General features: G+C 34.3%; 1 protein-coding gene across 3 annotated transcripts in view; it reads left to right on the top strand.

Annotated features, from left to right (window-relative positions):
- Mark1 (microtubule affinity regulating kinase 1) overlaps positions 1–14,878 on the top strand; it is a 141,875-nt gene extending 126,997 nt beyond the window's left edge. For 2 of the 3 annotated variants that reach the window (XM_026387992.2, XM_077802249.1), the window contains 5 exons: positions 1,874–1,974; positions 3,254–3,418; positions 4,676–4,927; positions 9,017–9,061; positions 12,840–14,878. In XM_026387992.2, coding sequence (XP_026243777.1) covers positions 1,874–1,974; positions 3,254–3,418; positions 4,676–4,927; positions 9,017–9,061; positions 12,840–13,194 — 918 coding nt within the window. In that variant the 3' untranslated portion in view covers positions 13,195–14,878. The remainder of the gene's footprint in view (positions 1–1,873; positions 1,975–3,253; positions 3,419–4,675; positions 4,928–9,016; positions 9,062–12,839) is intronic. The other variant, XM_026387993.2, reaches the window with a different exon arrangement.
- Positions 14,879–23,717: the final 8,839 nt, after the last annotated feature.

Genomic DNA, 23,717 nt, shown 5'->3' with positions numbered 1-23,717 from the left:
GGACTCATTAGCACTACTTGGAAGGAAATGCCATTCACCATCACACAATGAGAAGGAAAGAACAGTCAGAAACATTAAGAACAGTCAGAAACATCTCAGAGACTTCCAAAGGATGGATGGCCACACAATTTGATGTTTATTCAAACTCAGATAACTCATAATGAGTTGCCAAAATAATAAAAATGTCAAAAGCTAATATTCTTACATTGGTACTTTTGGTGCCCATGGTGTGACTGATGTAGCCTGTTAGTAACCTATGTGCAGTTTTAATAATTTTTCATAATTGTCCTCTGTTTTCATTATTATTTCTAGGGTTTTTCCTCTAGATTTTAAGTTTTCAGGGAACTCTGTACAATTTAACCTCCTCAATAGCTTGTAGAAGCAAAGTAGAAAATAATTTAAAAGGGCTGGGGATGTGGCTCAAGCGGTAGTGCGCTCGCCTGGCATGCTTGCGGCCCAGGTTGGATCTTCAGCACCACATACAAACAAAGATGTTGTGTCCACCGAAAAACTAAAAAATAAATATTAAAAAATTCTCTTTCTCTCTCTTTAAAAAAATAAGGAAATAAATAATTTAAAAGCTCAAAACCTAGAAATCTATTAGTCAAAATAAAATATGGTTCATCTGCAAAGCTGCATACTCTGAAGCCATAAAACTTTTTATCACTTAACATAGATAGAAATTAATGACCTGTTAAATGAGAATGCAGTAATGAAATGACATGTTTCAAAATATGAAATGCAGATTGTATTTCTAGTTTTTTTAAGAGCTGTAATGCAAATTAGTTTCATAATGGATCTCTCTGTTTCTTTTTTTTCTTTTGGTTAATATAAACAAAGTCTAAAAAAATTTTTAAGTAATCTTAGCCTCCTTTGCCAACATACTTTTATAGTTTTTAATTTATATTTTTTATCTAGTATGACAAAACTTATTCTGCCTAGGAACCTGCACTATTGAAAAGGTTTAAATCTGCACTTACACAAATTCTTGTCCTTCTCCCAACTGAATTCAAGCAGTTGTCTATGGACTTTCTAGCCCCCATTATTAAACAAATTTTATGTTAATTGTGTATTTTAAAGAATAGTGAAAGGTAGATTATCTAAAAATAGGGAAGACTTTTTCTGTTGGAGTAAGAGTAAAACAAGACTTTTATCTCTTTTGAAAATCATTTTTGTATATTTTACTACTGGTAACTAATAGTCAAGGTTTGGCAATGGGGTTATAGGGCAAGGGTTATATGTGTGGAGAATTATCCATCTGTCTATCTCTTTTGCTTATTTTTTTTTTTCTTCCTTTGGCTTGGCCTGCCTCCTGGCTAAAACCTGAGACCAAAGGAAATATCCTCAAAGTATGGCACTGACCCTCTCTGATGGCAGCCTCTGTGAAGAGTGCCTTTAATCTGGAGCTTTATTCTCCTTGCTGGTACCATTGGCTGGGGGTAGATGAGGCTGCAAGTGAAGGCATGGAAGGCATGCCATCTTTACTATACAGGTTCCTTGAGATTTAGTGGGGAGATAGCACTCCTAGTTACTTGGAGCTGCCTGTACCAATACTCTGCCCTCTCCCCAACACCAGCTCACAAAAGAGGGAGTGAATGAAAACCCAGCCTTTTGTTGCTTCCAAATGACTGCTCACTGCTACTGTAGGATTGCAATTGTGATAAATTTGCTTTTAGCACTTTGCCTTCTCTCCAAAAATCCAAATATGAGAGAGAAGAAGAGAGGGAAAGGAGATAGAGCATGTTAATATAAAATTCTAAGGAGTTACCACTCTAATATGAATTTTTTCAAATCCTTAGAAGATTAAATACATTTCTTTGACTTTCCACAAATACAGTTATAATCTTAAAATCACTTTTATTCCTTCTTAAAGAACAATGTGTATTCTGGAGGTAGCATGGCAAGAAGGAATACATACGTCTGTGAGAGGACCACAGATCGATACACAGCATTGCAGAATGGAAAGGACAGCAGGTAAGTGTCATAATGCCAAGTAGTAATATTTTTGTCACTGTTTTCATAGTGCTTTTGCTGAAGTACCCTTAAATAAACACATCAACAGGAAAGGAATACAAAATAGTAAGATTGTAACCAAGCATTCTTACTAAGACATCTCCCTTTTATAACAGGAAAATATTTAGGGAAAGCAGGAGATAAATCTCAAAACATATGAATTTCCAGATAATATATGATAGTAGATATTTCCCTGTAACAAAGCGGATTATCTGGTCCTAATCTGTTCCTCATAATCTGAATCTTATTCTCTTGGGCAGCTACTGCTTCCTTCTTCCCTCCTTCCCTTTCTCCCTCCCACCAAGCCATCATTATTATCCAAAAAATAAGGGTTTACTTTACTTTACTTCATCTAAAGAAAATGTGGCCATCCCAACTGATTAGTCAAAACCATGAAATTCTTAGTGTTTTATGTAAAATATGATGAATTGTATTTTTATTATTTTAAGAAATTAACTTCATTTATCATGAGTAGGAAGATTCCTTATTAAAGTAGCTCAAAAAGGTATGGAATCTTTTGCTACTTAAACTAAATTCTGTTTTTAGTTCTACCTCTAGTCATTTCAGTGGAGTGGACAGAAAAAATTCTCACATTTGTTTCTTCTCAATGAATAGGCATGTGAAGTAAGTGTTAATGTAAGACATGAAAAGAAATGTATCTTCCTTGGACATAAGATGCTTTAGGATAGACAGTTGGAAATAGATTAATGATTTATTATTTTTCCTATATTAAATACTAATGTACAGGCCCTAAGTCTACACAGTTAACCTGTTGATTCATGATATGAGCTAAAAGTATTTTGATGATATTTCCAGTGATAGTGGTTTTGGTATAATTAAGCCTTCTTTTATGAATAATTTAGTATAGTGTACCCCACAGCAACACATCACACAAATTTGTAATTTGGAAGAAGTGAAAAACACCTTTAATCATAATCATTTTATCTAAAAGTGTCACAAATACACAAAAATCATTTCATACCTTCTCAGGTTCACATATATAGAGTAAGAGTGTGTGAAATCTTTTCAGTGAAAGATAAATTCCCCCTATATACTTTTAACAAGAATATAGTTCCATTAGTTACTAATAATACCACTAATGTTAGTTTCTTTCAAGTGTTTCAGTCATGAAAAATGTTAGTCAATTTAGACTTTTCAAAACCTATTTTTAAATTTTAATAAAGTGCACTTTTTCTTTTTCTCCATTTCCATGGTCTTCTCAACCATTTCATGTTGAAAGCCTTACAGAAATGTCTGCAAGTAGCATATCTTCCACCGGCTCTGCTGTGGCCTCTGCTGTTGCCTCAGCCCGACCCCGCCACCAGAAGTCTATGTCCACTTCTGGTCATCCTATTAAAGTCACACTGCCAACCATTAAAGATGGCTCTGAAGCTTACCGGCCTGGGTAATATCTTGATCACATTTTATCTTCTTTGTTGTTTTACAAAATATAGAGCCATTTGAAAATATATTATAGTCACCATCACAGGACAGTTTTCTGGAAAGACTCACTATGGTGGAGGAAAAGTCTAATTGTAACATGCTTACTATGTACTTTAGCTATTATCAGAAATGTTGCTATATAATTTAAATCATTTTCTAGAGGAATTTTCTTAAAAGTACTTTATTTTAAACCCATCCATGAAGTAAAATAATGCTGCCTAATTTATCATTTAAGTAAATTGAGTTTTTTGCTATTTAAACACTGCCCCCATTTCCCCGCTGCCCGCCTCCAAAAAAAACAATTAGATAAAGAGTAATAACTAGCTCCTACCAGTTACTTGCTCTTTTTTTTTTTTTTTTAGTTGTAGTTGGACACAATATCTTTATTTTTTTATTTACTTAATGTGGTGCTGAGAATTGAACCCAGTGCCTCATACATGCTAGCAAGCACTCTACCACTGAGCCACAACCCCAGCCCTTACTTACTCTTGTATTAATAAAACAAATTAACTCAGAGAACTGTCAGGTATAAACTAAAATTAAAATTAGGTGTCTGTTTTTCTAGTTTTTATCTGTTTTAGAATTTCTCAAATTCAGAACACCTGAATATTTTAACCCTTTGGTAATTAGGTTTTGTTAGTCATGCTGATAGTGCCATATAGCATTATGCTATCACTTACACCTACATTAGAAATAGGAAATGATTTTGTTCAAAGGCTTTTTAATAAACAATAAAATTCATGTTCTACATTTCCAAGTAGATTAAGAGTACAAACTGAGTATTCCTTATCTGAAATTCTTGGGACCAGAAGAGTTTTGGATATTGGATTTCAGATTTTTAGATCACAAAGTTTAAATATATATATATATATATATATATACACACACACACACACACATACATACATACATACACACACACATATACATATACATACATACATACATACATATGTAAATGCAGAACCCTGGTTGGGCATTCCTGATATAAAAAGGCATTTGTCTTTGTGTTTCAGTAGTTTTCATTTTATAAATGTGTTGATTTCACTCTACAAAGCCATAGTAAATACAGTTAACCCATTTATCACATCTCAACAGTGAATACATAAAATTGAGCAAAAAGAAGTAGCCATAGCCATTTTTATTTTTTCAGTTTTTAGCTAAGTAAAAGCATTCCCTGTCATTATTCTGAATAATACATCTTAATTTGTTCCAACAGTACAACCCAAAGAGTGCCTGCTGCTTCCCCATCTGCTCACAGTATTAGTGCCACCACTCCAGACCGGACCCGCTTTCCCCGAGGGAGTTCAAGCCGAAGCACTTTCCATGGGGAGCAGCTCCGGGAGCGTCGCAGTGCTGCTTATAATGGGCCACCTGCTTCGCCATCCCATGAAACGGGTGCATTTGCACATGCCAGAAGGGGAACGTCCACTGGTATAATAAGCAAAATCACATCCAAATTCGTTCGCAGGTCAGTACCAATGTACTGTCATGTTTTGTTTCCCCTAGGAATCATGAATAAACTTGGTTTTTTCATTGATCTTTTCAGTGATTTGTTTTTCCAGAATGGTTTTATGACATTTCATTAGAGCTGCTCTTTTATAGAAGTTGGAAGAAAAACTTCAGGAAGACATAAAGGCTTTTTCCTTAAGAAAGAAAAAGAAAAGATTGACAAAATGAGGATTTAAAACTTCTATCAAATAGGGTAGAAAAATCAAAAACTTGAGATTGAAAATGTACATTTTAACATAAGAGTCTTTCTTATTTAAAAGGCTTCAATTTAGAAAAAGGAATCAATTGTGAGCTGATTTGTATCCTTCAAATAATATTTTTTATCTTAAAAATACTTTTTTTAACTCTTATTTTTTTTTTTTTGGGTGATTCTGAGGATTGAACTCAGGGCCTCACACATGCAAGGCAAGTGCTTTACCACTGAGCCACATCCCCAACCCTTAAAAATACTTTTCAGTTGCTCACTAATATATAATATGTAGTTTATCTTTTTTTTATATAAAAATACTAAATACTGGAATCACAAATTTCTTATGTAATTTAACCTCATAAAATCTTAACATCACATCAAAATATAGTAAACACAAAATAAATGCATGCATAATAAAATAGTACAGTTAAACTTTTTTTTTCAAAAAGCAAGCATATGTGTACAATGCACACCAATTATACAGGTTGCTGAACATATACAGGCTGATATAAATTTGACCATTACCATTACCACTAAATGCCTACTTAGGCCCATTATGTATAAAGCACTGTGCTAGGTACAGAGCAGGATTTAAAGATAATTGTGATGACATCTTTTTTTCTCCATACACTTAAGTCTTGGAAGAAGCAGACATGTAAACAACTAGTCATGATATGAAGCAGAATGTGGGATAGAAAAAGTATGTGCAAGGTGCTAAAAGAGTACAGAGGAAGGCACCATTGTTTCTGTCTAGGGGCTCCTTCAATATAGCTAATTCAACTGTTCGTTAAATAATAGGTATGAAATTATTATACTTCCTTTAAAGGATATTAATTTTCAATGTTGTTAGTGTTCCTAGGATTTCAGAGTAGGTGTGGGAAAGAGAAGAATCATCTTGAGTCTCCAACCTTGTTGTGGAGCTATTTATTGGACTCAGCTCATAGATCCACTTGCCCAGGATCACACAGTTGAATTTAAAACTTTAAGTCCTCAAATGCAACACAATGTCTGACTATATCAGTCAATTATTTTATGCTATTTGGGCAATTACTATGCAGCATAACACTTTGCTAGAGAAAGACCGAGGCTTAGGACAAAGTCAGCAGGAAAGTTAGAGGACAATGTTAACTGCTTTTGGAATATAACTGACTACTTAAGCTAAGAAGCCAGAACCTTCTCATGGTTAAACCTGGATTGATTTTAAAGTATAGAAAAAAAATAGGTTTTTTTGAGTTTAATGCTTAATTGCTATTAAGCATTGTTCAAAACATTTCTCTTTACCTTGCAAGAAAAATTTTAGATTCTGGATAAAATGTAATGGAAAGTACTATGGACAAGAAGTCAGGTGACAAAATATCAAGAAAGTGCCTTAGGAGAAGGTCTGTTGGGGGTTTCAGAAAAAGGATTGCCATATTGTTATTTAACACATATTTGAAAATCCACCATGTGCTAGGCACTTTATTAGGTGCAGTTGGTACAGCACTTAGGAGACAAGTATGGTCCCTGCCTTCCTGTAAGCAGCTTACTTTCTGCAACATTCCACACAGTTGAAACATTTTCCTCACTTGGCTCTAATTTTCTTCTACCTCAGAAACTAACTCTCCCTCCCAGGCTCCTTTGCTGGCTCTTTTCATATTTCAGACCTCCTCTTTCATTCTTCTCCTTGCTAGTTGCACACCTGCCATGTAGGACCCTGTCTATCCTTGGGCACCATACGCATACCTGATCCAGGAGTTAGTACTTGCTATTCATTCTGCCTGGAAACCTCTGCCCCCAATATCCACATGGCTTGCTTTTTCTGCACCAAACTTTATGATTTTCTAACCATAGCTCATTCTTATACAGGGTTCTGTTCAGTTGTGTATATGTTGCCATGTATAAGGTAATTGTTTTTTAAGTTTTAGGTGTTGGAGAGTCATACTATGCTGCGTGTGATCTTACAGCCAGCCACACCTTCTGTATCACTATCTGCCTCCCACCAGGGCTACTTAGAGCAGACTCCCTGGGCTGTGTGAAACAGTTGCCAAGTAGCAAAAGTTCTTCCAGTGTTCCTACTGGCAAGTAGGCAGGACAGGATAGGAGCCAATTGCTACTTCGACTCATGATAACAGAGGAAGTAGGGTCTAAAGGAAATTTCATTCCTAATGCTTAAAGTTTAACCACAGTAGGGTAAGTGTCTTAAGAGTGAATTAAAATGCAAAACATTCAGAAAAGTCCAGTGATACCTGTGTCCCTTTTAGTAAAGTCATTTTGTCTTCACCTCAGAGATCAACAGCATTACGTATTTGCCAAATTAGAGCACTACCCTTCTTTGTTGTATGTCAGTACATCTATATGTAACTGAAAATGTACTTTTCATTTTCAGCATGCCCAGAATTCTTTTATTTCAGTTTGTTATAATGAAAATAGATTTGTAGAAATGGTTTTGGATTTTTTTCTATTATTATTATTATTATTATTATTATTATTATTTGTTCTACTTAGTTGCACATGACAGCAGAATTGCATTTGAATTCATCGGGCACAAATGGATTGCTACATTTCAGTTCTCTGGTCATACTTATGTAGAGATGCACCATTTGTGCAATCATAAATGTACCTAGGGTAATGATGTCCATCTCATTCCACCATCTTTCCTACTCCCATAACCTCTCCCCTCCCTCCCCTTTGCCCAATCCAAAATTCCTCCATTCTTCCCATGGGTATTGGATTTTTATTAAACTTTCCAATGAAAATACTAGTTATTTAAAATAGAAATAGAAGAAATTTTTTAATGTGAGAATACAGTTTGTTATTCTTTTCAGTTCTGACAGAAAAATGTTTTTTATGCAATATGTTTGTCGAGAAAAGCCTTAAGGTCCTTCAAAGTATGAGATACTCATATTTCTAATAACCATTTCAGCAGAGCTGGTTTTAAATTTAGGGAATGGGAGAGTGGCACTGATTTTGTTCCTGTTGCTTCACTTTTCATAAATAATGTCCATGTGTCTGGAATGGTCAAAACATTAAGACAACCTTAACTTACAGGTTCAAGTTGATGAGCTTTCCCAGCTACTTCAGAGTACTTTGCTCTCTATCACAGGCCATCTCTTAATATTTTTGAACTGGTTTGTAACTTGATACTCCTGTGTAGATATTGAATTACTTTTGAAAATAACAAAATGGTCTAAATTTTGGGAGACTTCAAAAATATTAATAACCTTCTACATAAGGACAATTAGTAGTGTTTTCCTGGTTTTATTTCACAAATGGATATTCAGGTAAGATCAGTGTTTTTGTTTAAGGTTGAATCCCTGTTTTTAGACTCACTTGTTTCAATAGGCTATTGACTTGCTGTGCATGAATTGTTAATATAACTTGTGAAGTTGATTGCTTATTTAAAATTGGTATTTATTTTTAGAAATATATGTTTACTAACTGCAAAGCTAATTCTTTTTCTCAATTGAGCGACTACTAGAATTGTATGTAATAAAAAATATGAAGTTAAATCTTTCTACTAGTAATTATTAAATAGTCTTACCTTTAGATTTTGCTAAACTAAAAGATAAATTATGATTAAAATTATGTCTCAGAATTGGAAGATCATGTTAAATCAAAACAAAACAAAACAAACCTCCTAAGCTCTTAAGCTTTCACCTAGTATCTCCTCTTGAACAATACCCAGTAGACGCTCAATAAATGATGGCAACATGCAATTATAATGAAAAACGTGAGCAAAAGCATTAGACTGCCTCATAATAGAAAACTGTTATGATAGAAGTTTGCTCAACAAGTTAATTTTAAAATAATTTTAGATGTAGGATTTCTGATATATTTCTCAATTTTATCATTAAATCTCAACCTTCACTTTGTTTTGAGGGATCCAAGTGAAGGCGAAGCCAGTGGCAGAACCGACACCTCAAGGTGAGGAGCCACTATTAATACTTCGCTGCTAGGTCCCTGTGAATGGAAGCGGATATTCGAAATACTTTCAGCATTTAATAATCATGAATAGAACTAATAAATAGATAGTATGTATATTGTAAATTTTTATATTGGGGTGGGTTTTCCTAATGTTGCCTAGCATTTAATTAAGTTAAATCAATTTTAAGTTTGTGTTTTCCAGAAATTGTTTTGAATTGTATACTTAGTGAAGAAATAGCCTTTTATCCTATCAGATATTTCATGGCAGAAAAATTAATAGATTAAAAGGAACTGCTTTTTTTCTCTATTATGATGTAACTAAATTAGCCTAAGTCAAGTCACACAAATACCAGTATATTGGTAATATGTAGGAAGATTTGACATTAATGTGTATTTTAGGTGAGTGCTCAGTTTTAGGCCACATTTTAAAACTCTCTCCTGCCATACTTTATGGGGGTTTTGACCTTTAATACTACTTGGATGTCCATTTTGGCAATGGGTCTCAAACTTGAGCACAGTCAGAATTATAGGGAGGATTTGATTTTTTTTTTTTTTTTTTAATGAGTTGGCCCTATGCCCAGGGTTTCTGATTCAGTGAAAGGTAAGGGATATCTGAGCATTTGCATTTCAAACAAATTTCCAGGCCTTGTGAATGGTGGTCTGAGAATCACATTACAGATAAGTTAATCTGTATATTCATATTTAATAAGTGAAAATTTTGAAAAATTAAGGCATTAAGTTATTTTGAGAATACACAAACATTATGGAATACAGAATAACTCTCAAAGCTGGCTTTATTTAGAAATAATTTTGAGCAGCTCAACATGGGCCTCTGATTTAATTTTGACTTTTGTTCAAAGCATTTGAAATATGAAACGTAATGAGCTTTAGAAAAACTTAATGTTTACCATGCAGTATTCTTTACAAACTGTGCTGTATTTATGTTTAGTAATAATCATTGACCTGCTTCTTTGTAGAGGTAGGTACCTGAGTCTCCATGGTAGGGAGCAAAATCAATATTTTTTAACTTTTTTTTTACCTATTAAATAAACATGGAGTACTTTTGTTTTCAGCCCCTTGCTCACATCTCATACCACATTTCTATTAAGTTTTTCATCAAGACATTGAGTAGTGTGTGGTGTCACAAGTGGCTACTAATAATATTGTAATTAATCTACATGCACTTTTATCATTTTAGTATGACTGCTAATTTAACATAAGAATTTAACAACTAATCTTTTATACATGTTTGTTTACAAAGCCCTTTTCACATTTCCTTTTCTTTATTATTATTGGGTTTTGTTTTAATATTTTTGAAGAAATATTCAATTGAATACGTACTACCTATAAGGTGCTTACTGGTCATTTAACCCTCACAACAACCAGGTTAAAAATACCCTTTTTACAAATGAGGAAATAGCAAGGTCATAGGCCGGACTCCCTCAGTCCTAATGAGGCTCCTTCATTTCAGAGAGATGGTGTGGTACCGTAACTAGAAGCACAGGCTCTTGAGCTAGGCCATGAAGATTTGAGCTGTGTTCTACAACTGACCTATTTGTGTGACTTTGGAGAAGTTACTTTAGAGCTTCATGCCTCTATCTCCTCATCCTGACTGCCTCATAGGATTGTTTTGAGGCGTAAATTAGTAAATAATACATGGCAGACACATAGAACAGCTCCTACACCTACAAAGTCCTCAATAAATGTTAGCTGTTGTTCTGGGCACTATCAAGAGCTTTCAGCAACTACTATTATCAGTGATAATGCCTGTAAGACACAAGCAGAAAAATAACTTGTATCTGTCTATTGTTCCTAAGGTCACCATATCATCATCTGGAGGAATAAGACACCTAATTTTTACTCTTCAGCTTTCAACTCAGTAGTTCTATGACCTTAGAAAATTATGTTTTCTAGGCATCAGCTGTGTTTTTAAAATGAGTGCCCAATGAAGCGATCTGGCAGGCCCCTTCCATTTCTAGTACAGTGAGTCCACCACTGGAATTAGAGGACTCTGGTTGGCTCTGCCAATCCAAAGAGGCTATGATGCAATGGCTTAGATTCAGTAAGCAAAGAAAGGGAGGTAGAGATGTGAAATAAATACTTTCCATGCCTATTTAACAGTACTTGGAAATTTATTTATTTTCTCTACCTTTTCCCTTATTTTCTCAAGTTTGCATAGTTAGCAAAATTTGGAGACTCAAATATATAGAAATGAGAGGCACAATGTATATGTGTATATAAATAATTGTATAAAGGGGATATATACATATATATATCAGTATTGATATAAATATATAAATAGAAAATATTTATATAGTAGATTATGAACTTATTTCAAAGTATGCAGTTTTTTCCTTAAATCACAGATTAGTGAGATAGGTTAACAAGTTAAAGTTGTAACATTTGTCTGTATTTGGATAATTGATAAATTACCTGGTATTAATGAACAATCTACTAGTTTTACTTCCCTATGGTTATTTGAAATAGATTTTTCTGGTTCTATGTTATTTGTGAGGTACCTCCATAAACAGAATTTAGTGAGGTAGATTAATGTAACAAATATGTCTTAATTATATACCAGCATAGTTCTAGGTACCTGAGGTATGTCAGTGAATGAAATAGACAAAATTCCTGGCCCTCTTGGAGTTTACAATCTAGTGGTAGATTTAAATGTATGTTAACCTAATTTAATGGGTTAAATAGTATATTTGAATGTGACAAGCATTGTAGGGAAAATAGAGTAGGATAGGGGGGTTTGTCATGCCGGAGTCAGGGTATAGTAAGATTTGGAAAATGTAAGGGAATTAGCCATGCAGCCATCTGGGGAAATGTGTAAAAACCTGGAGACAAGAAGATACCCAGTATGTTCGAAGAATAGCATGGAGACAAAATGGCCTGATTAAAGTGAGCAAGGTGGAGATAATAAGAGGTGAGGGGGTGGGCCCTGTGTAGTGGCTCACACTTATAATCTCAGTGACTCAGGAGGCTTGGGACGGAGGATTACAAGTTTGAGGCTAGTCTCGGGCACTTGGTGGGACCCTGTCTCAAAATAAAAAATAAAAAGGCTGCAGCTCAGTGGAAGTATGCCCCTGGGTTCAATCCTCAGGAAAAAGAAAGAGAGAAGAAAATAAAAGCAGTCTTGTAGATGATTTGAAGGTTGTCTTTAGTGAAATAGGAAAACATTGGAGAATTTCAAGAAGTATACTATGTGACATCTTTACATAATTACAATACACAATATAACATTCTTTCTCAACATTACCAGGTGTAAATAATTCTTTTCCTCTGTAGTCATTACATTCCTCCTACTCAAAAAGGACAGAAAAAGAGGACATTTTTCTTTATATTTCAAAAATATGTTTACAAGCAGAATGGTGCCTTCTATCGGTTCCTGGTGTGTGTGTGTGTGTGTGTGTGTGTGTGTGTGTGTGTGTGTAAGAAGATAGAGAATCTATTTTTGCAAACTTGAACAGAGAAATGTGGAAGAAAACTGAAAAAAAAAAACAGTTCTTCATTTTAAGCTGCAAATTTGTTTCCCAAAAACAAATGTATTTAAGAAAATGTGCTATGTTAGATGAGTGATGCTGAAAGTCAAAACAGATGACATCCACAGGTCTGCTGTAGTAGTAGCGAGATAACATGAATCTTTCTATCTACCTACAAGTTGAATAGCTTTATTAGGCACTAAGTTGTGATCACTCATATTTTTATCTATGTATTGATTTCTTTGCTGAATGGAATTCTGTTTTCATTCTTTCCCTTTGCCCTCTGCTTCCAGAAGTACGTCAGGGGAAGCAAAAGAAAGAGACAAGGAAGAGGGTAAAGATTCCAAGCCGCGTTCTTTGCGGTTCACATGGAGTATGAAGACCACTAGTTCAATGGACCCTAATGACATGATGAGAGAAATCCGAAAAGTGTTAGATGCAAATAACTGTGATTATGAACAAAAAGAGAGGTTTTTGCTTTTCTGTGTCCATGGAGATGCTAGACAGGATAGCCTCGTGCAGTGGGAGATGGAAGTCTGCAAACTGCCACGTCTGTCACTTAATGGGGTTCGTTTCAAGCGAATATCTGGGACTTCTATTGCCTTCAAGAACATTGCATCCAAAATAGCAAATGAGCTTAAGCTGTAAAGAAATCCAAATTTACAGGATCAGGGAAGATACATTCATAAATGAGGTACAGTTTTTGAATGTACTGGTAATGCCTAATGTGGTCCACCTGTGAATCTCCCCATGTAGAATTTGCCCTCAATGCAATAAGGTTATACATAGTTATGAACTGTAAAATTAAAGTCAGTATGAACTATAATAAATCTGTAGCTTAAAAAGTAGGTTCACATGTACAGGTAAGTATATTGTGTATTTCTGTTCATTTTTTGTTCATAGAGTTGTATAATAAAATATGATTGCTTAAAAACTTGTATAGTTGTCTAGATTTCTGCACATAAATGTACATTTGATGCTTTGAGTTGAAAATGTTTTTTCCCTGTTATTTACATTTTGGTGGGTTTTTTAAATTCTTACCTCCGTCATGCAATTTTGAAAATTGTGTCCAGGATTAAAAGTGCACAAAAGTAGTCTTTACAATTGTAGCATGGACTTTTAAAAATTATTTTAAAATCATATTGAAAATTAAATCAGAAGCTGATCAGCTTTATTATACACAGAATTATTCCTGCTTATCTTTGCTCTTAGCCTTGTTATCAAACAAGGTTTAGTTAAGAAGATACGAAATGTTTACAGTGTCAGCACTTAGAGTTTTTAAAATAAAGTACGTGAAAATAAATAATAGCTTTGGCTTGAGCTAGGAAGTACTGGGGAAAATTAAATCTATTCCAAGTTTCTTTTGAACTTTGAAGTGTTTTCTGTCCCACTGCTAATTATAGCAGCAAAATTGAAATGAATCAATACTTCAACTGACTATTATAATGTAAACTGTCACTTAGGTCAGCTGCCTTCAGAATACTGCAATATAATTGCAGAAATGTAATAATATTGGGACTGTTTCATAGCACAAACTCGTCTTTACAGTGTTGATCAATGCATCAGTTAAGAAATAATGCCACCTCAGGAATTAACTGGCATTGGGAACATTCGCTTCATTCTCCTCCCATCCTCTTCATCCACCATGCACCCCTGCCTCTATAATCTCTGTAAGTACTTAAGAGACTTGTGAGCAAAACATACTATTTATGACAGTTTATCAATGATTTACGCTTATGTGGCTGTTCAGTTTGTTCCCACGTAACCCATTTGATTTCAGTATTTTGCCAGATTTCTTGTATTTATTCTTCTTCATTATGCCTATAATGTGCAGCTTTGTAATTGGCATTTGCCTACTTTTCTTTCATAATTAGTGATGTATACAATGTAAAACCACTAGTAAAGGTACCTTTTAATACTTGTTATTTTATACTGAATTAGCCTTGGAGGTTGACTGTGCAATGTTATTTAATGTTGTAATTACTGTAATATCAACATATGGGCCCCATCTGCACACTCTTGAGAAATAGAAAGTGTATTCAGATTTTATCAAAGAGAAATAATGCTGTGATAAATGCTGTAGTTCTAACCTACACTGGAAAGCTGTAAGTGTAGGTGATGTGCCATTCCGTAATGGCTTCCAGACGAAGATGAATTTTACATTCTGTACTGTACTGTGATGTAGCTTTCTTCTGTAATAGTTCTGTTCAAAAATGAAGTGTATTTTTGCCTTAGAAAAGGGTGATGTTTGAAAAAGCAAAACAAAACTGTGTAGCCCCTTTATACTCCAGTGTCCTTCAGAACGAGCGATGCAGTCCTTTCTTCACTTTCACTGGTGCACACTGAAATTTTACTTGAACAGTTCTCATAATAAAGCACTTGTCTTTGGCTCTTTATCAGAATGTGAATTCCCTGTTTACTAGGACAAAAATATTCTGTAGGGGGAGTTTATTTGATGTGTTCTAAATTTACTTGGCAAGGAGTAAAATTATGTAGGTTTTCAAGATGTCATTATGAGAAGGATTTAATTTTTTTAATAAGAATTCCTTTCATTGAAATACTTTTCAAAAAATAGATAGACCTCAGGCATTTTCCATCAGGCAGAAACTGACATTTTTTACATTTTCTCACTCAGGCCAACTCTTATGTTTTGTGAAAGGAAATTTTACTTCACTATTGTTTGAACTAAAAATGAAATCTTGATATTTACTCTAGATTTCCATTTTATGTGTTCATAATAACATAAATAATTTTTGAAGACTTAGAGGAATTTTGAATGTTTTCATTATAAATACCAGTGTGTATTAACTGGCTATGTGATACCAGGATTTTCTTGGCTTCTATGGAACTACTATTTGATATGACATCCCTTATGTTAAATTAATTATTTTGTAGAAACTGAGGGCACAGTATTTTATTTGTTAAATAAAAATAATAAGATGAAATATACTCCAGAACATTGACCCAATAATATTCTGTAAAATAGAATTTGACTTTAAATTCAAAAGGCTTTATTATGAGGTGCTTTTCATCGGAACTACCATTGCACATGTGAACAACAAATGCAACATGATAAGTTAGGTGCCAATTTATTGTAAGAAATTCTGTCACCCTGTGTAAAACTAATCAAGATCTCTGCCTTCATTTTTAAAATCTCTATTTAAGATGTGGAAAGGAATTGTAAGAAAAGGTTCCTACCTCTCCAAGATTTTCATCCATTTGAGAAGACAAAATGTAAATGTACACAACCGGAAAAAAAAAAAAACCCACTCAAATAGAGTATGAAAGTGCTGAGACAAACACAGACAACAGGTGCTGTGGAAATTCAGAAAAGAGTAGGGTCTGTATGGATACCAGAAAGGAAAGCCTTTTCAGAGTTAGAATGGAAAAGACCCTACAGATGGAAGACACATGCAAGAAAAGGCTCGAAGGTAGTGAGAGTTTTCAGACACATGTTAGAAATGAACTACATATTCTGGGTGGCAGCAGGCTTCTCATGGGTCGATTAACAGATCATACAAAGCACCGATTTGTAGCCTCATTCAACTTCACTGACTTGATATATGGTTAGCGGGGAGAAATGAGATTTGCTAGATTTTCTAATACATCATTGTTAAAGAAGAGTAATTCGTTAATTCAGCAAGGTGTTGTTTGTTTTTTTAAGTATGAACATATATATCAGATTCTAAGTTCTGAGGAAATAGTAGGTTTTTTAAAAAATCTATAACAGATTTATATGCTGGGTTGAAGACAAGCCAAGAAGATCTTTTCAGAGGTTATTAGCAGTAAAATATCTATAAAATAGCATAGATGAATGGCCAACCCAAGGTTGAAAAATGTAGAGAAGGGTATATTTGAGAGGTATTTCAACAGATGTGCCAACAAGATATTAGAAGTAGGATTTGTGGACTATTAAAAAAAAAATGAGTGGATAGCAGAAGCAGCTTCCTGATGTGATTCAGGTTTTCAACTTGTGTATCAAAACTTCTAAACCCAACTCTAGCTTGCATGAGGCCCCAGGTTCAATTCCAAGTAGTACCACCAAAAAAGCTATTTTTATCTAACAAGGAGTAGTACACTTACCATCCTACAATGAATAGACAAAATACATGAAATAACAATTTCATACAGTGTTGTCATCAAAACAAAAAAAAATGTTTTCCAGACGTTGGATATCAGCCCACAAAGGACAATAATCCCTAAATGGAAGGAAGTGAAAGGAGGCTTACTATTGACCCAACTCTCTACCCTGAGAGGATTTTCAATCTGTGGCACAGAAAATGAGGGACCTGTGTGGAATCTGTATTCTCCCTATTTAAGAAATCAGAACTGAGACCAGAGAGGCTAAGACAATGTGCAGGGCAGAGAACTGGAGCTGTACAAAAAGCTCCAGAAATCTGCAGAGATGGGCACATGCGTGTGAAGAAACTATCTGAAGCCAGAGAAAGAGCCACCTGAAAGTATTAGAAGGAAAAATCATGTCTCATGCAAGAGTGCATATACTCTAGCCAGCCATGGTAGAAAGTTTCGTAATCCATGGAGCAGTGAGTATAGTGTTGATAAATTTGCCTCAGTAGTAGTGGGAATAACTATTCCTTCGGTCCTGCTTAACAATGCTATATCCACAAGGATAAATGTCTCTAATAGTTTCAGAACAAAGCTCAAGAATATGTACAGGAACACAAAATGCATATCATCCAATGAGTAACTAACGTTCACCATATCTAGCATCTGTTCAAGATTATCCTGCATGCAGATGTGCAAAAAAGTACAATCTAGAATGAGGAGTGGGGCAAAAACATCCATGAACACTGACCCAGAAATGGAAGAGGTGGTAGAATTAGTAGACAAGGACATTAAAACAATTGGAACTGTGTTTAAGAGGTTAGAGGAAAATTGAAGGGAAATAGAGAAGTGAGTGGTATAAAAAAAACAATTCAGGGCTGGGGATGTGGCTCAAGCGGTAGCGCACTCGCCTGGCATGCGTGCAGCCCGGGTTCGATCCTCAGCACCACATACCAACAAAGATGTTGTGTCCGCCGAGAACTAAAAAATAAATATTAAAAATTCTCTCTCTCCTCTCTCACTCTCTCTTTAAAAAAAAAAAAAACAATTCAGATATCTAGAAATGAAAATTACCATTTCCAAGAACACACTGGATGTAATTAGCAAATTAAACATTGTAGAAGAAAAGATAGTGGACTTGAAGACGGAATGGAAATTATCCAAAATGAAACCAGAAAAAATAGTGTATCAGGGAGGAATAGGGAGGCAAAACAAACAACCATTTGAAGATGTAATAGCCATAATTGTTCAAAATGTGCTAGAACATAAGCCTGCAGACCCAAAATGTTTAATAAACACCAATGAAGAACACAAGTTTTCATATCACCAGTTACCTTAAAACTAGTGATTGAAATAAAACCAGGCCTACACCACAGGATGAGGGGATTCATTGCAGAACAAAGAACAAAGATAAGAATAACAAATTCTTGTCAGATACAGTGCAAACCAGAAAACAATGGAAGAAAATAAAAGTAGGATTGTATACCCAATAAAATATCTTTCCAATATAAAGGTGTTTTGTATGTGCAAAACACAAAAGTTAAGTATGAGAGATAATGTATACTCTAAATAGTTTGTTTGATTTGGCCCATTCCATAATGCATACATACATTACATACTGTATCAAAATGTTAATAAAATGTAAAAATTTTATATAAAAGTATACAGTGTTGTAAGTTATACATTTATAAAAGAATTTATCAATAGTAGACATGTACTACAAGAAATGTTAAAGGAAATCCTTCAAGCAAAAGGAAAAATACACTGGATGGAAATCTGCATCTACTCAAAAGAAAAAAGAATAAATAAATAAATACCAACTATGTTAAGAGTAAAAACAGTAACAATGTATTGAGGATACACAACATGTAAAATTAAAACTTAGGATAATATAGCACAAAAGCCTGAATGTTTTTTGCAAAGCTTATATATATATATATATATATATATGGTTTAATACCACTTTAAAATGGATTATAAATTAAAGTTGTATACTGTATACCACCAAAAATACATAAATTACAGCTAATAAGTCAACAAAGGAGATAGATTTTAGCATTCTTGGGATTACATTGATCTAAAAAGTTCCTTTAATCTAAGGAAACAATCAGCCAAGTGAGATAGACCAAGGAATGGATCTCTTCGCAAACTATATACCTGATAAGGAGTTAATATATAAAATATGTAAGGAACACATCTCTAAGAAAACAACCCAATTTAAAAATGAGCAAGGGACCTGAATAGATAATGTATACGCTCACAAATGAAGACATCTGGATGTCAACAGGCATCTGAAAAAAATGCTCAAAATCACTAATCATCATGGAAATGCAATTAAAACCACAATCGCATCTCATAATCTTCCTTTTTAATATTTTTTTAGTTGTTGATGGACCCTTTTTTAAAATTCTTATGTGGTGCTGAGAATTGAACCCAGTGCCTCACACATGGGAGGCGAGCATTCTCCCCAGTCCTCAAAACCTTTCTATCAAAAAACAAAAGGTAAGTGTTGGTGAGTACGTAGAGATGAGGGAATCCTTGTACACATTTGGTGGGAAAGTGGAACTGTATGATCCAGCAGTCCCACTTCTGAGTGCATATCCAAAGGTTATAATGTCAGAATGTCAAAGAAATATCTGCACTCCCAGAAAGATCAGTAAAGGGGAAGAAGCACAGGGAAGAGGAGAGAAGGTACTGGGGACTGAATTAGAACAAGATACATTCCATGCTTTTATAATTATGTCAAAATGGATTCTACTGTCGTGTATAACTAAAAAAAAAAAATTAAAAAAATACCTGCATTTCTGCATTCATTGCAGCATTGTTTACAATAACTAAAGTATGGAGTCAACTTAAGTGTACATCAAGAGATGAACAACTACCAAATGTGTTGTCTATTCATACAATGGAGTACTATTCTGCCTTTTAAAAAGAAGGAAATTCTGTGATTTGTGATGACATGGATGAACCTGTATATTAAGTGAAATGTACTAGACACAGACAAACACAGCTTGATCTCACTAATTTGTGGAATCTAAAAGTAAAACTCAGAGTAAAATAATGGTAATTAGAACCTTGGAGTTGAATTGAGAAAATATTGGTGAAAGAACAGAAAATTAGTTAGGATGAATAAATTCAAGAGATCTATTGTACATCATGGTTATCATGTTGCCTGTATGTAATAACCATATGTTGTACAATTAAACAACGCTAAGAGTAGATTTTAAGTGTTCTCACTACACATACACCAAAAAAAAAAAAAGTATGAGAGATAATGTATACACTAAATAGTTTGATTTGGCTCATTCCATAATGCATACATGCATTATATGACATGTATCAAAATGTTGATAAAATGTAAAGATTTTATTTAAAAATAGTATTCAGTGTTGTAAATTATACATTGATAAATTTTACTTGCCAATGTGTGAATGTATAAAATTTTACTTGTCAATTAAAAAATTTTAAAAATTGGAACAATTATCCTCAAGACATAAGAAAAAAGGCCAAAAAAAAGCGAGGGTTGGGGGGGTGGGGATGGGCAAAAGAACAGATCAGAAAACATAACAAGTGGCAGTTTTAAACACAGCCATTTACAATAGATTTAAATTATAATAGATTTAAATGGTCTAATAGCTTCAATGCAAAGGTTGCAATTTTTAGATTTGATTAAAAAGAAGTCAAGACCCAACCATATGCTGTCTACAAGAAACCCATTGGTGTCGCAATGAATTCCACTATTATGTATAATTATAATACACCAATTCTTTAAATTCTTTAAGTAGCCAATTGTTAATGGTGCGTGCCTGTAATCCCAGTGGTTTGGGAAGCTGAGACAGGAGGATCACAAGTTCAAGGCCAGCCTCAACAACTTAGCAAGACCCTAAGCAACTTAAGTAATTTAGATGTCAAAAAAAAAAAAAAAGGCTGGGGATGTAGTTCAGTGGTTAAATCCCCAGTATCCACCCCCAAAACAAAACAACAAAATATGTAAGTAGAAAAGTATACTCTTATCATGGTGGTTAAGCGGGAGGGATTTGATATTTGCCAAATAATAATATGCCTAAAATAAAAGGAATGATTGATGTTGCTTAAAAAAAAGATATATGAGAGGACAGTAAGCACATGAAAGAAGTGATGAGCATCATCAGACATCAGGGCAATATGAATTAAACCTTATATCTGCAATTAACTTTGAAATGCATAAATAATAATATGGATAGGATGATGGAGAGATGAAAATATATGTGAGAAAATAAGCCTATTAAAAATGTAAGTGGTCAAATGTAGGTGATAAGTCTTCAGATGTTTATTACAAAATTTCCTCCACTTTGTTGTAAATTAAATATTAAAATAAAATTTCCGGGAAAAATGGTAAGTTGCCTGATTTAGACGTGAAAAGAAGGGCTTGGGGATGTACTTTGATAGATCACTTGCTTAGCATGTGCAGGGCTCTGATTTGAATTCCTACTACCATCAAATAAATATATAAAGGGGAAAATAAGAAGTATGCTTTCATGCTTAAAATCCTTGATTTTTTTCTTAATACCATCAGTAATTAAATTCACCATGAGGCATTCTGAAGTTTAATATCACTTTGCCAACTGTGGACAAATTTTTCAACTGCAACAGTAATTTATATAGATTATCATTATCCACCTCCAGAATAACTAATAATGAACAGTTCAAGAATTAAAGTATCATAGATTGAATGGGCTTTATGATGCTGCATTTAATATAAGCTCTCTCCACAACTAGCCCTGCTGTTAGTGCTGCCATAGTGACAGAGGAGAGCACAAAGATGACCACTGTCCCAAAGCACACCCCTCCTCTGCCTCCTTCCTCCCTTCCCACTCCATCCTGCACTCGATGGGGTCTTACACACACTCCATGCATTTCATGACACTGCATGTATTTCATTCAGCTAGTTGGGAGTCTTACTAAATCTTTTAACTCACAGCTTCATATTTTGATTTTGCCAAATATTTCACTGAAACAGATCCCGAAATACTTTTTACAATATTCATTGTTAAGGAGGAAGAAAAGAAAGGTTATCTGGTATAGTTTGTCCTAATGAACACTAATTGCTAATAATTACCTTTCATTTTCCTAAGTGCTTCATTCCTAAGCCACTCAAAGATTTTTCTAGAATCAGTATTGATTAGTTTTTGTAGTCTTTTTTGTAGTCTTTTCTGTTTGGCTCAGTTTCTCAAAGGCCATTTAAAGCAATTTAGAAATTTCACTTTGGGCTTAAAAATGTTACTTTTCTAGCTGAAAGTCATAAAATAATTCAGAACAGCAATAAAAATAATCTTTACATATGCCCCTTTTATAAAAAAATAAAACCAGCTGGGGTTGTGGCTCAGTGGTAATTGCCCCTTGGTTCAATCCCCAGTACCCTCCCCCCCCCAAAAAAAGTAAAAGAAAACCTTTAAATTTTTTTTCTTATAAAAATTACACCTGTTTAATGAAAATATAGGCAAACCAAAAGAAGAAAAAATAAAACTGAAATATCTCATAAGCCATTTTGACATACGTCCTTCATCCTTTTGCTGTGGGAAAATCAGTGTATAGTATAGCCATAGGGAATTTGGAGATCAGAACTGATTGGGAGCCAGGAGATGCAGTAGCATGCAGTGAGCTTGGTCAGGTTTCATGGAGGGGAGTCCTTCAGAGCAGGAGACCTTTCAGATCCAGGTTGAGACCCTGCTCAAAGGGAGAAAGGGCAAGAAAATATGCTGGGGAGGGGGGCTTACGTGTCTCAGGGGTGCCACTCACCAGCATGGTGAAGAGTGTCTCTGTGTTAGAGAATTCTGAAGGGCAGCAGCCCTTGGGGGTCTCTTAAAGCCCAGGGCTTGTCTTATCTATGGCAAGAGGTATTGGTGTGGGTTTGTATAAACAAAGCTGCATTCTGACTGGAGTGAGATGAAATCTTAGAGTGGTTTTGGTTTGCATTTCTCTAATTGCTAGTGATGATGAACATTTTTTCATATATCATCTTCTGAGAAGTGTCTGTTCAGGTCCTTGACCCATTTATTGATTGAGTTATTTGTTTTTTCTGGTGCTTAACATTTTGAATTCTCTAAATATCCTAGAGATTAGTGCTCTGTCTGACGTGTGAAGGGTAAAAATTTGCTCCTAAGATGTAGGTTCTCTATTCACCTCACATATTGTTTACTTTGCTGAGAAGAAACTTTTTAGTTTGAGTTCATCTGTAAATATACTTTGTATACAACCAGAGATATGAAAAATTGTGCTTTATATGTATAATAAGAATTGTAATGCATTCCGTTGTCATATATAAATAAAAATAATAATAAAAAGAGAAAGCATTCATGTTTTGGGAGCAAATTTTTACCACACACACACATACCAGATAGAACACCAATCTCTAGGAAATATAAAGAACTCAAAAATCTTAACACCAAAAAAAAAAAAAACCCAATCAATAAATGGGCCAAGGACTTGAACAGACACTTCTCAGAGATGATATACAATCAATCAACAGATAGATATATGAAAAAATGTTCATCATCACTAGCAATTAGAGAAATGAAAATCAAAACTACTCTAAGATTTCATCTCACTTCAGTCAGAATAGCAGCTATTATAAAGACAAACCACAATAAGTGTTGGCTAGGATGTGGGGGGAAAGGTACACATTAAAAGAGAATAAAATCTTAGCATTTGCAGATAAATGGATGGAGTTGGAGAAGATAATGCTAAGTGAAGTTAGCCAATCCCCAAAAATACAAAATGTTTTCTGTGATATAAGGCTGTTGATTCATGATGGGGTTGCGGGGGAGCATTGTAGGATTAGATGAACACTAATAGGACAAAGGGGTGGGAAGGGAAGGGAGGGGTCATGGAGATAGGAAAGATGGTGGAATGAGATGGTCATCATTATCTTAAGTACATGTATGAAGACATGAATGGTCTAACTCTACTTTGTGTACAACCAGAGATGTGAAAAATTGTGCTCTATATGTGTAGTATGAATTATAATGCACTCTGCTGTCCTATATAATAAATTAAAATAAATTTTAAAAAATAAAGCACGTATGGAATGAATATAACAGAATCATGTTTTATACATATATAAATAT

Source organism: Urocitellus parryii, chromosome 9 (assembly GCF_045843805.1).
Source record: "Urocitellus parryii isolate mUroPar1 chromosome 9, mUroPar1.hap1, whole genome shotgun sequence".
In the NCBI taxonomy this organism is placed as follows: domain Eukaryota; kingdom Metazoa; phylum Chordata; class Mammalia; order Rodentia; family Sciuridae; genus Urocitellus; species Urocitellus parryii.
The sequence above is the reverse complement of the archived record's forward strand: the minus strand, read 5'-3'. Positions and strand labels throughout refer to the sequence as shown.